The sequence below is a fragment of the Mauremys reevesii genome, linkage group 2 (assembly GCF_016161935.1).
Source record: "Mauremys reevesii isolate NIE-2019 linkage group 2, ASM1616193v1, whole genome shotgun sequence".
NCBI classification, from domain to species: Eukaryota; Metazoa; Chordata; order Testudines; family Geoemydidae; genus Mauremys; species Mauremys reevesii.
The window spans coordinates 240751397-240770572 of NC_052624.1; the positions used below are offsets into that span (position 1 = coordinate 240751397).

The window sequence follows — 19176 nt, forward strand, 5'->3', positions numbered from 1 at the left end:
CTATTATCATGAATTATGTGGTACATTAATAAATCAAAGGTTTGAGTTCACCTAAATAATAAGTAATTTATGTCAATTAAATTGGAGGGAGCTAAACATTATTTCAGAGGCTGGAGAACTAAGTATGTGTGATTTGCCTAAATGACATCTAAAAGAGTTAAGTATAGAAAAGTTGAACCTTATTGATTTCCACTAATGAATGACTGTGTGACCCACTGCAAATTCTGAATCTAATGAATCTAAGTGAAGACATCAAAAAGCAAGGACAGCACATCACAAAATGTACCTTGTTCATTATTTTGACGACTGTAGTTATCTCCCAACCCCACAACAATCTTCATCAAAGAAAAGGATAAGTAATGAAGGGACAAGAGAACAAGCCTCAGCCAAGATTACGCATAAGAGGGATGATAAGATATCAAGGCCTCCCTTCTCTCATCCTAATATGCTCCATGATAAATTATCATTACAGTGAACAAAGTAAAAAAGGAGTAAATAAAACAAATATTGACCCTCTCCAAGAACAATGGCAATTAAAAAATCCTTTATAATAGGAAAACATTTATCAGTAGAGTAGCAGGAACTCGAGTAGCACTGATGCAATACAATCTGCAGGCAGCTTGTAAAGAATAGCTATATCACATGCACCTTTCATTTTGCTTATAGTTCTTAACTGTACTGCATTATGCAGTACATACCACATTGTATTGGGTAGGTGAAGGGAGATGAATTTCTCCTCCTCCTTTTTTTCATTGGGAAATAGGAAGGGAGTGGAAGAGCCTGTGAGGGAAGAAGATAAGCTGCCAAGAGATTTCAAGCAGAGGAGAAAGGAAACAGAATGGAGCCAATACCACTTTCTCAGGAGCTGGTTGGTCCTTAGCTGCTGGTCTCTTTCTAATCCCTTTTTTCTCTTCCTGTGAAAATGTTATCAACTTTGCTTCTACCTTTCCTTATCTACCTGCAATCTCCTGTTGGTGCCTGGGTAGCTCTCCTCCTCTCACAGGTCTCTCTGCTCCTTGGTGGGGGGAGGAAGAGACTAGCGGAGCAGGAAGGAAGTATCTGGGCAGCAGGACCATGACCAGCTGGGAGGGCCCAACCAGCAGTAACTGGGAGGAACTTTGTGTATGGGAGGAATTTTGTGTGTATGTAGTCAGGGAGGAGGGAGTGCATGAATAGTATTAGACTGCTTTGATTGAATTGGGGTCATCATCCCTGAAACCTCCAGCATTCTGATCAAGGACTCTCCCACACCTGGGCCCCAAATGACCAACATGTGGAATACTTCAAGTGCTTGTTCATGTCTATTCTGTATTTAGGTGTGTGTGCTCACCACATGCACTGGTGCCAGAAGTTTTTCCCTTGGTGGTATCCGTAGGGGACCGGCCCTGGCACCTTCTGGAGTGGCACGCATATGCTGCAGTAGAAGGGGCATTGCCGACTCCCCCGACCCTCAGTTCCTTCTTGCTGCCAGTGACGGTGCTGGAACGTCTGCTATTTTTGCTAGCCTTTTTCATTTTGCTCAGCGTTTCAAACTTTTCTTGTAAAAAGTTGTACATAGTTAACAGTTTCCCTTAGTGTGTTAGTGTTTTAGTTGGTTGGTCCCGAATGGGACTAGCTCAGTGGTTTGAGCATTAGCCTGCTAAACCCAGGGTTGTGACTTCAATCCTTGAGGGGGCCATTTAGGGAACGGGTAAAAATCTGTCTGGGGATTGGTCCTGCTTTGAGCAGGGGGTTGGACTAGATGACCTCCTGAGGTCCCTTCCACCCCTGATATTGTATGATTCTATGACTTAGCCTAGGGATGGGGCATGCTCTGGTCCCCAAGCTTTAAGCCCTGCAATCGCTGCAAGAAACCGGTGCCCATCAGCAATCCGCATAATAATTGTTTAAGGTGTCTTGGCAAGTCGTATATAAGTGACAAGTGCCATATTTGCAAGTCTTTCAAACCTCGGACTAAGGAGAGAGACTTCTGTTTCAAAGTGCTCCTAATGGAGTCGGCTGTAACTCCGGCACTAGAGCAATAAAGGTCCGACTCTGCCCCGAGCACTGCAGCATCAGTGCGGAGTGCCCCACCGGTGCCGTTGATGGACCGGTATCGATCCCCAGCACCTGCCAAGCAGCAAAATAAAAACGGGGAGAGGAAGATTTCCTGTATCCCACAAGGGGAAGGAGAGGACAGGAGGGGAGCTAAGGCCCAAGGAGGGCGGCTTGATAACTCCTAGCAGGAGTCGAGTCCCAGCTCAGGTTGAGCGGTCCAGTCCACCCCAACCCATGCCTGCCACACCAGAGAGTGACGAGGGCCTTTGTCAGTTAGAGGTCCCATTGACACCTGAGGCCCTGCAGGCAGTGCAGGATATCCTGGTGCTACCGGTAGCCGCCCACTCCAGCTACAGCGTAACCTTGATCTAGGGGTAAACCCACCTTGGGGCTTTTCCTATAGGTCCCCGTATCAACAGCACCACTCTCTATCACGGGGGACATCAGCACTGGCTTCCATCATCCCCTTCCTGGATCCGTGAGACTGGTATGCTGCCTTCGACTTGAAGGACACATACTGTCCTATAGTGATCTTCCAAGGACACAGACACTTCCTGCGTTTCATGGTGGGATTGGGCCACTACGAGTTAGCGGTCTTCCCTATCAGCCTAGCAACAGCACCAAGGGTGTTTACCAAGTGCATGTCAGTAGTAGCAGCTTACCTCAGGCATCAAGGGATTCAAATATACCCATATCTCAACGACTGGCTGGTCAAAGGCCACTCCAGGTCTCAAGTCCAACGGGACATCACAGTGCTACAGGTCACATGCTGATCTCTGGGCCTGTTGGTGAGCGAAAAGAAGTCAACCTTAATTCCGGTGCAAAGGATAGAGGTCATTGCAGTGGTGCTTGACTTCACCTGCACCAGAGCTTTCCTGCCACAGGAGAGGTTCCAGATGATGGTGGACCTCATCACAGGGGTCTCTGCATTTCCTCTAATTACAGCTCGGGTATGTCTGTGTTTGCTGGGCCACATGGCAGCATGTGCATACATCGTCCGCTATACAAGGCTCAGAATGTGACCCTTGCAGCAGGGGCTGGTGACGGCCTATTCCCAGTCCAGAGATCACCTGGACAAAGTTGTTACTGTCCCACTGGTGATGCTTACCTCCCTGAAATAGTGGACCGACCCCAAGGTTGTCCTGGAAGGAGTTCCATTTGACAGCCTGCGCCACTCAGTGGAACTGATATCGGATGCTTCGGACATTGGCTGTGGAGCGCATCTAGGCGAGCTATGGACCCAAGGGATGTGGTCTCCGGAGGAGATGATGTTGCACATAAACGTCAAGGATTTCAAGGCAATGTGTTTGGCCTGCGGGGTCTTCCTACCACACCTGTCAGGCAAGGTGGTGAGTGTGTTGATGGACAATTCAGCCTCAATGTTCTACATCAACAGACAAGGGGGAGCACGCTCGTCGTCTCTCTGGCAAGAGGCTCTCCAATTGTGGGATTTTTTCATCAAGCATGAGAGTCACCTGAAGACATGTCACCTCCCTGGCATCAGGAACAAGCTGGCAGATCGCCTCAGCAGGTCCATTTTCTCTCACCACGAGTGATCACTCCATCCGGAGTTAGCCTGAACACTCTTCCAGAGGTGGGGAACTCCCCAAGTGGACCTGTTTGCCACCAGACAGAACAGGAAATGTCATCAGTTCTGTTCCCTGCAGAGTCTGGGCAAGGGCTTTCTCTCAGACGCTTTCTTCCTGTCATGGTCGGGGGGTCTGATGTACACGTTGCTGGTCAGCAGAGTCCTGTCAAAGATCAAGAGAGACAAGGCCCAAGTTATCATGATCGCCTCGGTGCAGCTTACAAATGTAGATTTTTTTTTGTTACATAACTGCACTCCAAAACAAACAAAGTAAAACTTTAGAGCCTACAAGTCCACTCAGTCCTACTTCTTGTTCAGCCAATTGCTAAGACAAACAAGTTTGTGTACATTTACAGGAGATAATGCTGCCCTCTTCTTATTTACAATGTCACTAGAAAGTAAGAACAGGCATTTGCATCGCACTTTTTGTAGCCAGCATTGCAAGGTATTTACACTGCAGATATGCTAAACATGCATATGCCCCTTCATGCTTCAGCCACCATTCCAGAGGACATGCTTCCATGCTGATGCGGCTTGTTTAAAAAAAAAAAAAAAAAAGGGCAAAAAAACCAGGGTTAGTTCAATTTGTGACTGAACTCCTTGGGGGAGAATCTGAAGTGCCTTCCAAAATCTGAGAGGGACAAGGTGTGGAGCATGCTTTCTGGAGTCTTAAAAGAGCAACACTCCAGTGTGGAAACTAGACAACCCAAACCACCAAAAAAGAAAATCAACCTTCTGCTGATGGCATCTGACTCCGTACTGCTTTGGATTGCTATCAAGCAGAACTCGTGATCATGGATGCATGTCCCCTGGCATGGTGATTGAAGCATGAAGGGACATATGAATCTTTAGCGCATCTGACATGTAAATATCTTGCAATGCTAGCTACAACAGTGCCATGAGAACACCTGATCTCACTTCCAGGTGACCTTGTAAACAAGAAGCAGGCAGCATTATCTCCTGCAAATGTAAACAAACTTGTTTGTCTGAGTGATTGGCTGAACAAGAAGTAGGACTGAGCGGACTTGCAGACTCTAAAATTTTACATTGTTTTATTTTTAATGCAGTTTTTTTGTTCATAATTCTACATTTGTAAGTTCAACTTTCATGATACAAGTACTGTAGTGCAATCTCTTTATTAGGTGAATTGAAAAATAGTATTCATTTTGTTTTATTACAGTGTAAATACTTGTAATAAAAAATAAATATAAAGTGAGTACTGTCCACTTTGTATTGTGTTGTATAAACATCCAAAAATATTTAAATAAATGGTATTCTATTATTATTTAACAACACGATTAATCACGATTAATTGTTTAATCACTTGACAGCCCTATTAATTATGGTTAGTTATAGTTAGTTAAGCTAGTTAGTATATGTTTAGTACAGTTTGTAATTGGTAGTTGATAAGATTTATTTACCATCATGGTGGAAGCCACTGTGAAGAAACACAGCTTCAAAAACTGCATCATGTCCAGTGGTCTTCCCATCTTTGGATATGCACATCCAATGCCTAAAATACTTGGGCAAAAATCACTCACCAGCATGCAGTCAGATAGGCAGTAAATTCACTCCTCTTGCCAGGAAGGAGAGACAAAATAGACTGCAGTGTCTTCTATTACAAGAGGCCTTATCTGATAGCTCTAAGGGATCTGAAGATAAAAGTAGGAGACCACAATCGGCTCACACCCGGGTCTCGTTCCAAATCAACTGTAGTCCTGGTATCCAGATTCTCAAATCTGACTTTTGTCACAATACAGTCCTTATCAGCCTTGGATCCAGACAAACATCCTAAGGATCTACAGAAAGTGTCAGGAGCGTCTACCCCAGTTCCATGGAAGACCAAACTAAACCATATCTCCAGCAGCTTCTCGATCACAAGTCATAGATCTGAAGTTTAAAGACTCAGGACCTCAAGATGGATCCAAGAGTATGGATCTGAAGCTGAGACTCCCAGATCCATTAGGGAAAAGCCAACAACATGCAATAAAAGTTCCAGCTCAAGTTCCTCTTTGGATCTGATAGTATCGTTTCCCACTTGACAAAAGACTGAGGCAAGAAGTGCAGAGAGAGAGAGGTCTCTGGAGTTGTTACCACTACTACCTTAAAACCCTACAGGGCCAAAAAGGGAAGACCTTTTCTCCACCTTCTTGGTTTGGCCTACTTACACTGCAGATCTCACCAGTAGCTTTGATATCAGATCTGAAATCAGGTTGAACCGGATCCAGTGATTATGCTGAAGGAACAGTCTTGTCCCAAACAAAGTTTTCATGCATGAGCTAATACCAGATTCCTAGTGTATCTTCAGGGGATATGATACCAGCTTGAGGAAGCTGAAAGGACTGGCTTATGCCTCCTGTGATGTCCTGGTTGTACTAGCCAACTCCTTCTCTACCCTTACCAGACTAGAAAGTGAAACTCTATGGCCTGAGTGCACCCTCCATCACATTTTATTGATCTAAGAGGTTCAGACCCTCTGGACATGGATATGAGTTACACAGTGCTCCTCCACACACTTAGAACAGGAGGTATTCTCAGAAGATTACCAGGCGAGACCTCCACGGGATGACTTTCAATATGATGTTGCAGAGAGGCACGGTGGTTCATCCCCTGATTATATTAACATAGCATCGTTTCCCTCTGAGGATGCAGTTCAATTTCATGAATTGATTGATAGGATGGCATCAACTTTAAAATTCTCCTTTGGAGGAGACTTCACATCCAGTTTTTGATATTCTGGGGTCTTCTGCCATGGCTAAAGTTTACTTGCCTGTATAACAAGGGCTTTGGCAACTGGCAAAATCCCTTTAGGCCAAACCATCTTCATGTCAACCAATCTCTTAAAAAGGCGGACAAAGTATATCAAATCTCACAGAATGAATTTTTCTTGTTTTCATGGGCGCCCTCAGCCAAACTATTTGGTTATAGCAGCAACACTGCAAAAGTCACTATTGGGTTTTCAACCTTTGGCCCCCATGGATAAAGAGGGGGAAAAAATTCCCCCACATCCTTAAACATGTGCATAGCTAGCTACCAAGCAGTTATGGGTAGATATCAGTTTCAATTATGGGAGAAGATGTCTTTCTCTACTAAACACAATTGAAAATTAATATCAGCCCTTACTAAGGAGGGCCAAAAGATGGCCAAGCATGCTCTTAGGGCATCATTTTGATTGTCTCTGACAATCAGTGGCATCTGCAATAGCTCATAAGAATGGTCATACTGGGTCAGACCAATGATCCATCTAGCCCAGTATCCTGTCTTCTGACAGTGGCTGCTGCCAGATGCTTTGTAGGGAATGAACAGAACAGGGCAATTATCAAGTGATCCATCCCCAGCTTCTGGCAGTCATGTTTAGGGACATCCAGAGCATGGGGTTGCATATGTGACTACTTTGGCTAATAGGCATTGATTGATCTATCCTCCATAAACTTATCTTAATTCTTTTTTGAATTATACTTTTGGCCTTCACAACAACCCTCAGCAACAAGTTCCACAGGTTGAGAGTGCATTATGTGAAGAAATTTATGTTCTCCCTTATGTTTGTTTTAAACCTCCTGCCTATTAATTTCATTGGGTGACTGCTGGCTTTTGTCTTCTGTGAAAGGATAAATAACACTTTTCTCCACACCATTCCTGATTTTAAAGACTTCTGTCAATCTCCCCCCCCCCCCCCGGCCAAAATAGTCATCTCTTTTCTAAAATGAACAATCCCAGACTTTAATCTCTCCTCAAATGGAAGATGTTCCATACCCCTAATAATTTGTGTTGCCCTTCTCTGTACCTTTTCCTATTCTAATATATCTTTTGTGAGATGAGGTGACCAGAACTGCTTGCAGTATTCAAGGTGCGGGCATACCATAGATCTATATAGTGGCATGATATTTTCTGTTTTTATTTTTTTATCTATTTCCTTTCCAATGGTTCTTAAAAAAATTGACTTTTTTGACTGCTTCTGCACATTGAGCAAATGGTTTTTCAGACTCTCCCCACAATGACTCCAAGATCTTTTTTGAGTGGCAACAGCTAATTTAGACCCCATCATTGTGTATGGGTAGTTGGGATTGTTTTCCAATGTGCATTACTTTGCATTTATCAACAGTGATTTTCATCTATCATTTTGTTATGCAGTCAGCCAGTTTTGTGAGGTCCCTTTGTTGTTACTCTTCACAGTCTGCTTTGGATTTAGCTATCTGGGGTAATTCTGTATCATCTGCAAACTTTGCCACCTCACTGTTTACCCTTTTTTTCAGATCATTTCTGAATATGTTAAACAGCACAGGTCCCAGCGCAGATCCTTGGGGAACCCCGCTATCTACCTCTCTCCACTGTGAAAACTGATGATTTATTTGTACCCTGTTTCCCCTATCTTATAACCAGTTACCGATACATGAGAGGACCTTCCATCTTATCCCATGACTGCTTAGTTTGCTTATGATCACCCTTGTTCACATGTTTGACACCCTCAAAGAATTCTAAAGATTGGTGTGGTTTGACTTCCCTTTACAAAAGCCATGTTGACTCGTGCCCAACGTACTGTGTTCATCTGTGTGTCAGATAATTCTGTTTTTTCCTATAGTTTTGTCCGAATTAGATTGCGGTTCGTTAAAGCTTGGTATTGAGTGAGGAAAAACAGGCAGGACCAGAGTAACACTGAAAAGGCAAGTGGCTGCGTTTATTTAGGGGATGATTACAACTTGGGCTGGGGGAGTAGGCAACTTTGGCTGGGATGGTATCAAAAATACAAACACACCCCAAAACACAGTAATAATATACTTTATACTGCTCACCACACCACACCAAATAGGCAGACACACCAATCACACAAGATAAGAATCGGGTTCGTCAGAGCGAAGCTCGGTGCAAACACAGAAAAGAGACCCACAGGCCACTGCCTCAGCCACCCTTGCTTTCACACAGAGGGTAAACCCAGAGTGTGGTGCGGCTGCAGCTGGGCAGATTCCACTCACTCAGACTGCGGGGACTGGACCCCCTTGGTCAGCTACCCTCTAAGTAGAGGCAGCTCCCCAGTTAAACACACACACACTGGACACAGACAGAGCAGTGATTCAAACACATAAAACAGTTTGCAATTAACAATTCGATAACAAGTAGAACAATTATACAAGCTAGCTAAGCAATTGTGCAATTCTGAGCTCACTAATACAATCCTGATATCCTGAGTAGATATTTGGTACCAAGTTAGAGAGGGGAAAAAATAAGAGGCTAGATAAGCTAACTGTCAGATATCAAAAAGCAAATACCGCACTCCAGGCGCAGCTGACCAGCAGAACAGACACCAGAAGCATGATGAGCAGACAGGGATCGGGTCCAAACGACAACGAATCCAAACGATACGACACGAGTGCACTTTACCAGGAGGAGACCCTGGCCGAACGAGTGATCAGGTCCTTCAGCTAACACGCGGATGCTCCACACAAATTTTTGGGGGGGACCTAGTTTTATAGAAGGGTCTCACTCCCTGTGTCAACATCTGATTGGCTCCCTGGTCCCTCCTCCCTTCAGGTTTCGAGCTGTTGCCACCCCACGTCAGAAGGCTTTGTACACGGCACACTGGAGTTGACAAGTAAACAACCCTGACCCTTAGATGACTGGGTCCAAAAAGAGCGGGAAAGTGAGTCTCTGGGCAGAACTAAGGCTCTGTATACAGTACTCTGGAGTTACTAGGCAGAACTAGCCTGACCTCCAGACGACCGACCCAAAAAAAAACAGGTTGCTGGGCAGAATCAGGCCTTCATACATAGAACTAGCCTGACCTTTAGATGGCCCAGCAACAGAACAAAAAAAACCCAAAAACACAGGAGAGCACAACTGACTTGGTTGTGGATTCCACCTACTACAGCAGTTTTTACCAGAGATTTTTGCCCTCTCATACACAACAAGAATCTGGTCCAGATTGGAGGCTGCCTTGTCCTTTTAGCAGGACAAGATGGCCGTGGACCGACAATTGGCCATACAGAGCCATAACTGTGCATCGGATTGCAACAAGTTTCAACCAGTTTGCCTGATACTGAAGTTAGGCTTACCAGCCTGGAATTGCCATGATTGCCTCTGGATCCTTTTTTAAAAACTGCTGTTACATTAGCTATCCTCTAGCTAATGTAACTCTGGTACAGAGTCTTATTTAAGCAATAGATTACATACCACTGTTAGCAGTTCTGCAATTTCATATTTGAGTTCCTTCAGAACTCTTGGGTGAATACCATCTGGTCTTGGTGACTTTTATTACTGTTTAGTTTATAAATCTGTTCCAAAACCACCTCTATTGCCACTTCAGTCTGGGACCTCAGATTTGTCACTTTAAATGAGAGCTGAGGTGTGGGAATCTCCCTCACATCCTCTGCAGAGAAGACTGATGCAAAAAATTAATTTAATTTCTCTGTACTGGCCTTGTCTTGATGAAGTGTTCCTTTAGCACCTCTTGTCCAGTGGCCTCACTGATTGTTTGTCAGGCTTTCTCTTTCTGAAGTACTTTAAAAAATGCTGTTAGTTTTTTGTCTTTTACTAGTTGCTCTTCAGATTTATTTTTTGGCCTGCCTAATTATACATTTACATTTGAATGGCCAGAGTTTATACTCCTTTCTATTTTCCTCAGTAGGATTTGACTTCTAATTGTTAAATTATGTCTTTTTCCCCCCTCTTTTACCATGTTGGTTAGCCATGGTGGCATTTGTTGGCCCTCTTGCTTTATTTATGTATTTATTAATTATTTGGGAGGTCTACAATTATTTTGAAGAGCTATTATGGTATTTTAAAATTTTCAATGCCGTTTGCAGGCATTTCACTCTTGTGACTGCTCCTTTAAATTTCCATTTAACTAGTTTCCTCATTTTTGTGTAGTTCCCCTTTTTGAAGTTAAATGCTACTGTGGTGGATTTCTTAGGTATTTTTCCCCCTATAAGGGTGTTAAATTTAATTACATTATGGTTGCTATTACCAAGCAGTTCATCTATATTCACTTGTTGGACCAAATTCTGTGCACAACTTAGAACTAAATCAAGAATTGCTTCTCCCCTTGTGGATTACAGGACTAGCTGCTCCAAGAAGCAGTCATTAATGGTGTATAGAAATTTTCTCTCTGCATTCCAGTCTTAGGTGACATGTACCCAGTCAATATGAGGATAGTGGAAATCCCCCAATGTTATTGGGTTTTCTGTGTTTGTAGCCTCTCTAATTTCCCTGATCATTTCACGATTACTGTCACCATCATGATCATGTGGTCAGTAGTATGTTTCTACTGCTACACTCTTATTATTTAAGCATGGACTTTATCCATAGAGAATCTTTGGTACTTTTTGATTCACTTAAGATTTTCCCTATATTTCACTCTATGCTTTCTTTCACATATAGTGTCCCACAAGCATGACCTACTGTCATATTTTTTTTTATATTTTGTACCCTGGTATTACCATGGCCTATTGATTATCATCCTTCCACCAAGTTTCTGTGATGTACATTATATCGATATCCTCATTAACACCAAGTACTCAAGTTCACCCATCTAAGTATTTAGACTACTAGCAATTGTAAAATTCATCAATATTTAGTTCTCTTGATGTGATGTAATTGAATAGGACTCCTTTGTTTGACTTCCACTCATTCCTGTACTTTATCAAATTCTATCCTCTTCCCTCTACTAGGATATAGAATATTTCCTTTAATAAATCCTCCCCTAAGAGATGTCTGTCCAAACCATGTGCTCCTCTGCACCTGTTGGCTTTCCCAAGCCTTTAATTTAAAAACTCTTCTGCGATTCTTTTTCATTTTACATGCCAGCAATCTGGTTCCATTTTGGTTTAAGTGGAGCCCATCCTTCTTGTATAGGCTCCTCCTTTCCCAAAAGGTTCTCTGGTTCCTAATAAACCTGAGTCCCTCCTCCCAACACATCATCTCATCCATTCATTAAGACCCTGCAGTTCTGTCTAACTGGCCCTTGCATGTGGAACTGGAACCATTTCAGAGAATGCTACCATAGAGGTCCTGGACTTCAATTTCTTACCTAGCAGCCTAAATTTGGCCTCCAGCACCTCTTTTACCTTTCCCTGTCATTGATACCTATAGGAACCATGACCATTGGCTCCTCCTTTGCATTGCACATACATCTAAATAGGTGTCTCAAAAGGTCCTCAACCTTTGCACCCAGCAGGCAGTTCACCAGGAGGTTTTCCCAGTCATCACAAACCTGACTATATTTCTATTTATCAAATCTCCCCTGCCCCCGATTACCATTGCCTGCCTCTTCCTGATAACTGGAGTTTTCTCCCTCGGAACGTTATGCTCAGTGCAAGAGGACAGCATGACTTCTGGAAGGAGGATCCCAACTGTGGCATCATTTCCCTCCACTCCAGCTTGATGTTCTCCTTCCCTGAGACTCATCCTCCTCAACAGCACGGAGGCTGAGAGACTGGGGGTGGGATTGCTCTACTGTGTCACAGAATGTCTTGTTTATGTACCTCCCTGACTCCCTTAGTTCCTCCTCTCTGGGCTGGTCCACACTAAGAAGCGGGGTCGAACTAGGGTATGCAAATTCAGCTAAGTGAATAGCGTAGCTGAATTCGAAGTACCCTAGTTCGAACTACTCACCCGTCCAGACGCCGCGGAATCGAAGTCCGCGGCTCCAAGGTCGACTCCGCCACCGCCTTTTGCAGTGGTGGAGTACCGGAGTCAACTGCGGCGCTTCCGGAGTTCGAACTATCGCGTCCAGATTAGACGCGATAGTTCGAACTCCGAGAAGTCGAACTCACCGCATCGACCCGGCTCGTAAGTGTAGACTAGCCCTCTGTCTCCCTTAGTTCTAGAAAGATATGCTTGGTTACGTTCATCTTCTCTCCCATATGATACAGGATCGAAATGGGAAGTCTTACTCTTTGAAGGGGATGGCCTATTAGTGCAAAAACAGATGGCACTGGGGAAACTGAAAGAGACTCAATTAACAGGAAGATCTCTCTGAACTCGGCCTCCTTATAGATTGTATACACCTGCGTTCAGATATCACAGGCAATATATTCCACCTTCTTGATCTTCCTTTTAATATAGTTTGAGGAGATGGCGTTATTATCAACAGCACCCTCAACAGTAAACCTCTTCACAGATGAAGACAAAGAATTCCTCAGTCACATCATCCTTACTGAATATTAGGCCACTGGATCAAAGCTATCGACTAACATGTCAAACCTTCCTCAGAAAACCCCATCTATGATTTTGGAGGCCATCTGTCCCAGTTTTACAATGCAGGGACCATTATCACTTTGAACAGATAGGTTTTAGATACAGTAAAGGAAGACTCTACCATCCAAATCAAAGTCCTTTCTCCATGCAACCCCCGCCCCCATCCCCTCCTTTTCCAGGAACTCTTCCCACAATAAATTGACAAATGAAATTTATATGATCCACTGAATTTTGTGGCAAAACCAGGGTTTTTGTACTGGATTGGCATGATGCAGAAAAGGGGAGGTATGGTAGGGAACATTATCAAATAGGTTAGATTTAAGGTTCCCCTGAGACATGTACCAGCTTTTGTCAGTGCTTCTCCAGTTTTTATTCAGTGGACCATTGTCAAAGCCCTTTACTATTCTGTCCTCTTCATCACAGTGCTTCTTCCAGTTCCTTCCTCCTCTCCAGCAACAAGCTCATGAGAGGCTCACACTTAATGCTTTCTTCCACACTCTGCCTTCAAATGTCCATCCTGAACTGAAGCATGTAAGGCTATTAGTTTCTTTCTTCCCCTTCCTTTGAGAGGGCCGCATACATGTCAGCTACCGTATGATGACAGAGCTGTGGGAAAATTAGTATTTACTAAATTTTATACATGTTTTATATCTGATTGTTTCTCTTCCAGACTTCATATACTGTAGATTTTCTTAGGCCTGTACACCCACATGCATCAGCTTGTGGGATCAGGGCAGAGATGCCATCTACTTCTGTTCATGCAGCACCTAGCCAAATATTAAATTCTCCCACTATATTCGGAGAACACTGTGTCAAGTATCAGGGGTAGCCATGTTAGTCTGTATCCAAAAAACACATCTGAAGAAGTGGGTTTTTTATCCACGAAAGCTTATGCCCAAATAAATCTGTTAGTCTTTAAGGTGCCACCAGATTCCTCGTTGTTTTTGAGAACAATGTGTCATTCTACAGAGCACACTTTGAGAACTCTTGATGTTCAGTATATCTTTCTATAGAAATCACTTTATTCTACAGTTTACATCATATTGTGACAGTTCCTCCTCTACCTTGGTGGATCCTGCTCTTATTGGCACATTTGCTCACCTCAGTGATCTTCCCCTCTGGTGAAACCCACAGTCTGGGTCATCTCCTCCTGTGTCTGATCAGGAGGTGGGAGGTTTGGGGGGAACCCGGGCCCGCCCTCTACTGCGGGTTCCAGCCCAGGGATCGCAGCTGTCTATAGTGTCTCCTGTAACAGCTGCATGACAGCTACAACTCCCTGGGCTACTTCCCCATGGCCTCCTCCAACCACTTTCTTTATCTACACCCCAGCACCTTCCTCCTGGTGTCTCATAATGCTTGTACTCCTCAATCCTCCAGCAGCGCACCCTCTCAGCTCCTTGCGCCTCTTGCTCCCAGCTCCTCACACGCACCCCTCACTGACTAACTTGGGAGGCTTTTAACTAGTTCCAGCCAGCCCTTGATTGGCTTCAGGTAGCCCAATCAATGTAGCTATCTCCACTGCCTCCTAGAAATATCTTAATTGGCCCCAGGTGTCTTGATTAACTTAGAGCAACTGCCATTTGGTTACCACAGTACCAGGGATTTGTTTAGCCTGGGGCTAACATACCTGTTCCTCACTACTTTACTGTAGCCATCTGGCCTTGCCCCATCACAATATGTATCTAGTAGTTGACAGCAGCTTTTTACTAAAGATATACAGTAGTAAGGTGACAAGTTTAATTTTAATAACAACCACAGTAGAACAAGCTCTGGGTATTTTGTCCTGTGCTTTAGTCACATTTACTGTAGTTTCTTCTTAATAGTTTAGTTCTTGTCATATAGAATTGAGCAGTTCCACAGCTTCTTTCTGTACCTAAAATTAAAAAAAAAAAGTGATAGTGAACAAAACAATGGTATTATTTACAGGCTTTTCTATAGCACTTATGCCCATTCTATCCAAGTGCCTCACAATTCCCTGTAAGACCAGTGTTATCTTAAAGATGTAGAAACCAGGATATAGAAGTTGAGTGATTTACCCAGTATCATACAGGACCCTCATAGCACAACCATGAATGGAACTTCACCCTCTGCTGATTCCCAGCCCTAGTCCCTCAGCTGCAGTACTTCCTCTCTAAACATTCATTTACTATACACACTAACTCTTCATTGTATTTAAGTCAAATACACAATAGCAGAAACAATTAGCACTTACTTATAGGAACTGCCATAATAAAGCAGCACAAGGTGGATTTGTTATCCCATCACTGACAGTAACTAAGTGAGATGTTTCAGAGCCAACAAACAGCTAACGGGAAAGTTTGTGAGGTCAGCAGTGTTTCTGGGACTCGTAGCCTGCCACTCCATCATTCAGTACGTTAGTAATCCTGGCTATAAGAAGCTGGACTTACACTAGTAGTTGTGTGCAGCATACGCACGGCCCTGTGGCAATCTGTTGCACATGGTGGAAAAAACTGCTCACGATTTTTAACTTTGAGTCTCTGTGAGGTTACACACCCTACAGCCCTCAATGAGACTGAAGGCCACATTGTTGTGTGTGTTTAATTCTCATCTTGATATAGTCACTTGAAACTGATTCATTCAAGTTTTTAACTGGGATCCAGACCTGCCTTTCCTATCCCATTGTTCGGAACTAACAGGGCACTCCTTTGTCCTCCTCACGCTAACCCCATACAAGTAGATGGTGATCCTTTTACAGTGGAAGTGCATATTTTGCTCCAGGGCCTCTATATCCCTTAACAATTAAGCAGAACCTATGAAACTCAAAGCAACTTCATGGGTTGGACAGGAATCCACTTCAATGCTGGAAGTCTCCCGACATTCCTGGGGTTCAGTCCATATTTTCAAAACGCTACTGAAATGTCAGTGCTTCCTCAGATAATATGCAAGCAACAGGTCCTGAGTGCCATGACTCAGCAAGGGACAAATAAGCTTATCTGTCATAGTAGGCTCTCCCTGCACACACCAGGCTAAGTGCTAAACAAGACTCATAATGTATCAGAGACAGAGAGCCTCCAGCAGAAAAGGAAATTTGTTCTTTGCTTGTAAATTAGATTTCTGCAAGAGGCTCCCTGTTCAAAATGCCCTACTACCAGGTTGTTCTGAGATGAATCCTGTTTGTACAGTTAAGTGAATGTAGCTTTACAGTTCTCAGTAGTTGTGGGGCTTGGGGGGGATGGGGTGGGAAGGATATGTGTATGAGTTCGCTAGATAAGACACTGCCTGGAGCCCTGAGAAGATAATCCTGGTATCAGAATTATCTTTAGCAGCTGAACATAGAACTCTTATCTATACCTACTGGTAGTACATTCTCTGACAGAAACTCTTGAATCCTAGTGTCTCTTCAGCTCCAACAAAAACTTGGGTATTTATAATAGGAGCAGTAAAATTGGACAAGTGTTAATACCATAAAATCTCGTGGGTTTTTTTGTTGTAATAGATTACTGGGTCCAAGAGGCAAAGATTCAGAGAAATTATTAACATATTACGATTTGTTGGTGCCTGGATGCGATCCAAAAGTAGTTCCAGAACTACAATTTAGTCAAATGATTTTTACAGATGTTCAGCCACCAAAGTGCCATGCATGTTGGTTTCCACATACTTACATTATGACAGTTGTTATTTTTCCTACCTGTTTATCCTCCTCCGTATGTGCCGGATAATCCCTGGTTTTTGTTAGCCACAAGAGGGCCATCTTTTTGTTGTTTAACTTCAAGTATGTCTTCCCCAAAAGCAGCAAGTTTTTGCTGTAAAAGTTTGGATCCGCTATATAAAGTGACAGAAGAGGGAAAGACATTTTTGCCTCATTATACTGATTTTAGACAAAAAGCAACTGTGCACTGGTTTGAGACATTCTTTCTGGCTTTAAATGAGGACTGTAGTGAGCATGGCGTACAACACAGAGCACTAGATATTGTGACTTGCTGAAATATTTACACTTTCAAACTACTTAATGCAGTTATATTTTTGGCTCAAAGAGGAGCAAACCATTGATACTGGAACTAATGTAAAGTTTTCACTTGCTGTGTTGGGCCCTGCGTATTCTGGTGCCCAACAGACCCAAATTATGCAGCCATCTCAGTTACTTTTCATTGATATGGAAAATAATTTTGGCACCAGAATACAGGGAAAGAGGGAGTTTACAGCCAGCATCAGTGGCTCCTCTCCCTGTGCCTCTATTGCTGCAATGCTATCCAGGTGGACCTATCTCAAATTCAGCATGTGCAAGGGAAGAAAGGAGCTTATAGCTCATTTCAGTAACACTTTCTCCTCGGCTCCAGGAGCCATGTGTGTGAGTTGCACATAGGTAACACTGGTGCAGCCGAGGCCTGAGAAGGAGGGGAGAAATTTTTGACATCATCAAAGAAAGTACTGATGGGAATCTGTATTTTTAGAAAAGGGAAACAAAAAACCCCCCTTCCCTCTTGTAAGAGAGGATTTTCATTGGTTCAAACACTCCTCAAGGCCTGTGCTGTCTGTGCAGCGTGTCTATTTGGGCCATAGACTTTACAACATAAGCTTTCTGGGCAGAAAGTGTTTTCTCCAAGTATCCTACAGGGCTGAGAATAATGATGACATTCAACAAAATTACAGTAGATTCTGCTTATTAGTAACCTCTTGGTTCCCAGCAAAAAGTCGCTATTATCCAAAGGCTGCAGCCAGGGCAAGGAGTGCTGGGACTTGCTTTTCTGGCTGGTGCCCCACAAACCTGCTGGCTAGGGTGCAGCCAGGGTAGGAAGCACCAAGACATGCACGCTACCTCGCCCTGCAGCCCTGCCTGTGCCTGGGAGGGGAGGCTGAGGGCAGGGCAGCAACCACAAGGTTTGGGAGGCTGCAGCCTGGGAAGGAATTGCTGAGCGCAGGCTCCCACTGCCATGCCTGGGTGCAGGTTGGAGAGAACAGAGAAGCAGAGTGCAGCCTTGTGGGCCCCCGCTCCTCATGGAAAGCCCCAGCAAGAGAGTTGCACCCCTCCTCCCCACTACCTCCCTGCTTGCAAACTCCCCTCCCAGCTGCAGGAATGTTTGCGGGGGCTGCAGCCAGGGAAGGCATGTCAAAAAGTTGTTAACAAGAGGCATCCCTGTGGCCAATACCCAAATCCTAATAAAATTAACGCCAATGGGACGGGATTGGTTCTCAGCCAAATGTTGCTATTAACCAGAAATTGTTAATGTCTGGATTGCTATTAAGAGGTGGCCACTGTGTTCACCTTTCCTCCAAAGGGCAAATATCACTTTATAAACTGGGGAAACAGGTAGACAGGGTTAGCTTGCCTAAGATCCCACAGCAAGTCAGCAGCAGGCTTGTCCCCTGTTCTAACCACCAGGCCTGCTGCCAGCCTTATTCTTACTTCCATCAAAAAGTCACTTCATATTTACCAGGCTTCCTTTTTTAAAGAGTAAATAATTCTCTTCGTTCTTTTTCTTTGACAAGGCCCAAATTTCAAAAATGAACGTCATAGCTGGAAGTACAAATTTGGCTTATTTGATGTCAGTGGTGTTTGCTGACTTAACTATAACTTTTTCATATAATGAGCCTTTCCAGGAGCTTGAATTAATAAAAAGCAACTTAAAGGGAAAAACCTAAGATGTCATGTATCAAACGTGCAGTACTGAATGATATACTTCTTCCTACTGATTATAAACATATGATATGGACCCCCCCCACAGTAAATTACATGGGCATGTAATTTAACTTTGTCAAACTACTGCATAAATCCTTGTTTGCCATGTAAATCCACAAAAACATGGTCACATTCTGCATTTCAGCTTCTCTACATCCTGTTTTTTGTCTTCATCCTGTCTCTCTGTTCGGTTTCTGCACTAAGGGGAATTCAGTCAGTTTCCTGTGCTTCATCTCTTAAATGGACAAAAGCCAGGAGGCAGTAACAGGGAGATTTATCCAGAATGAGGACAGCATAACAACAAGAATGATCACAAGTCTACTCAGATCTTCTCTCAGAGCTGGAGTGGGACTTCAGCTGTGCTAAGGTGAGGGTGAGAGACACAACTCAGCAACTTCTAAGTACCTTCTCTCCTGCAGGTCTTAGCATCTGCACACACAGTTAAACCGAATAGCCAGATAGGGTATGTCTACACTGCAGTATAAATCCAGAGTTCAAACTCAGGCTTAAGCCTAACCCACCTTCTATCTACACACAAATCGTGCTAACCCAGAGCTTGTCTCTAGGGTTCCAAGAACCCATGAGGGGTGAGGGTCCAGGACTCAGAATTCAAGCCACTGCTTTGCTACGTGGCTGCAGCCACACTGGACTCATGGTCTGGGAGTCTGCCGCAATAATCCCATGGGTTGACATTCTTTGTCCTCTGGACAATCAAGTTTTCCCA

General features: G+C 43.8%; 1 protein-coding gene across 2 annotated transcripts in view; it reads right to left on the reverse strand.

Annotated features, from left to right (window-relative positions):
- Nucleotides 1–14537: 14537 nt before the first annotated feature.
- RMDN1 (regulator of microtubule dynamics 1) overlaps nt 14538–19176 on the reverse strand; it is a 34564-nt gene continuing 29925 nt past the window's right edge. For both annotated transcript variants that reach the window (XM_039522452.1, XM_039522451.1), the window contains 2 exons: nt 16464–16597; nt 14538–14687 (listed from right to left, as the gene is read on the reverse strand). In XM_039522452.1, coding sequence (XP_039378386.1) covers nt 14649–14687; nt 16464–16597 — 173 coding nt within the window. In that variant the 3' untranslated portion in view covers nt 14538–14648. The remainder of the gene's footprint in view (nt 14688–16463; nt 16598–19176) is intronic.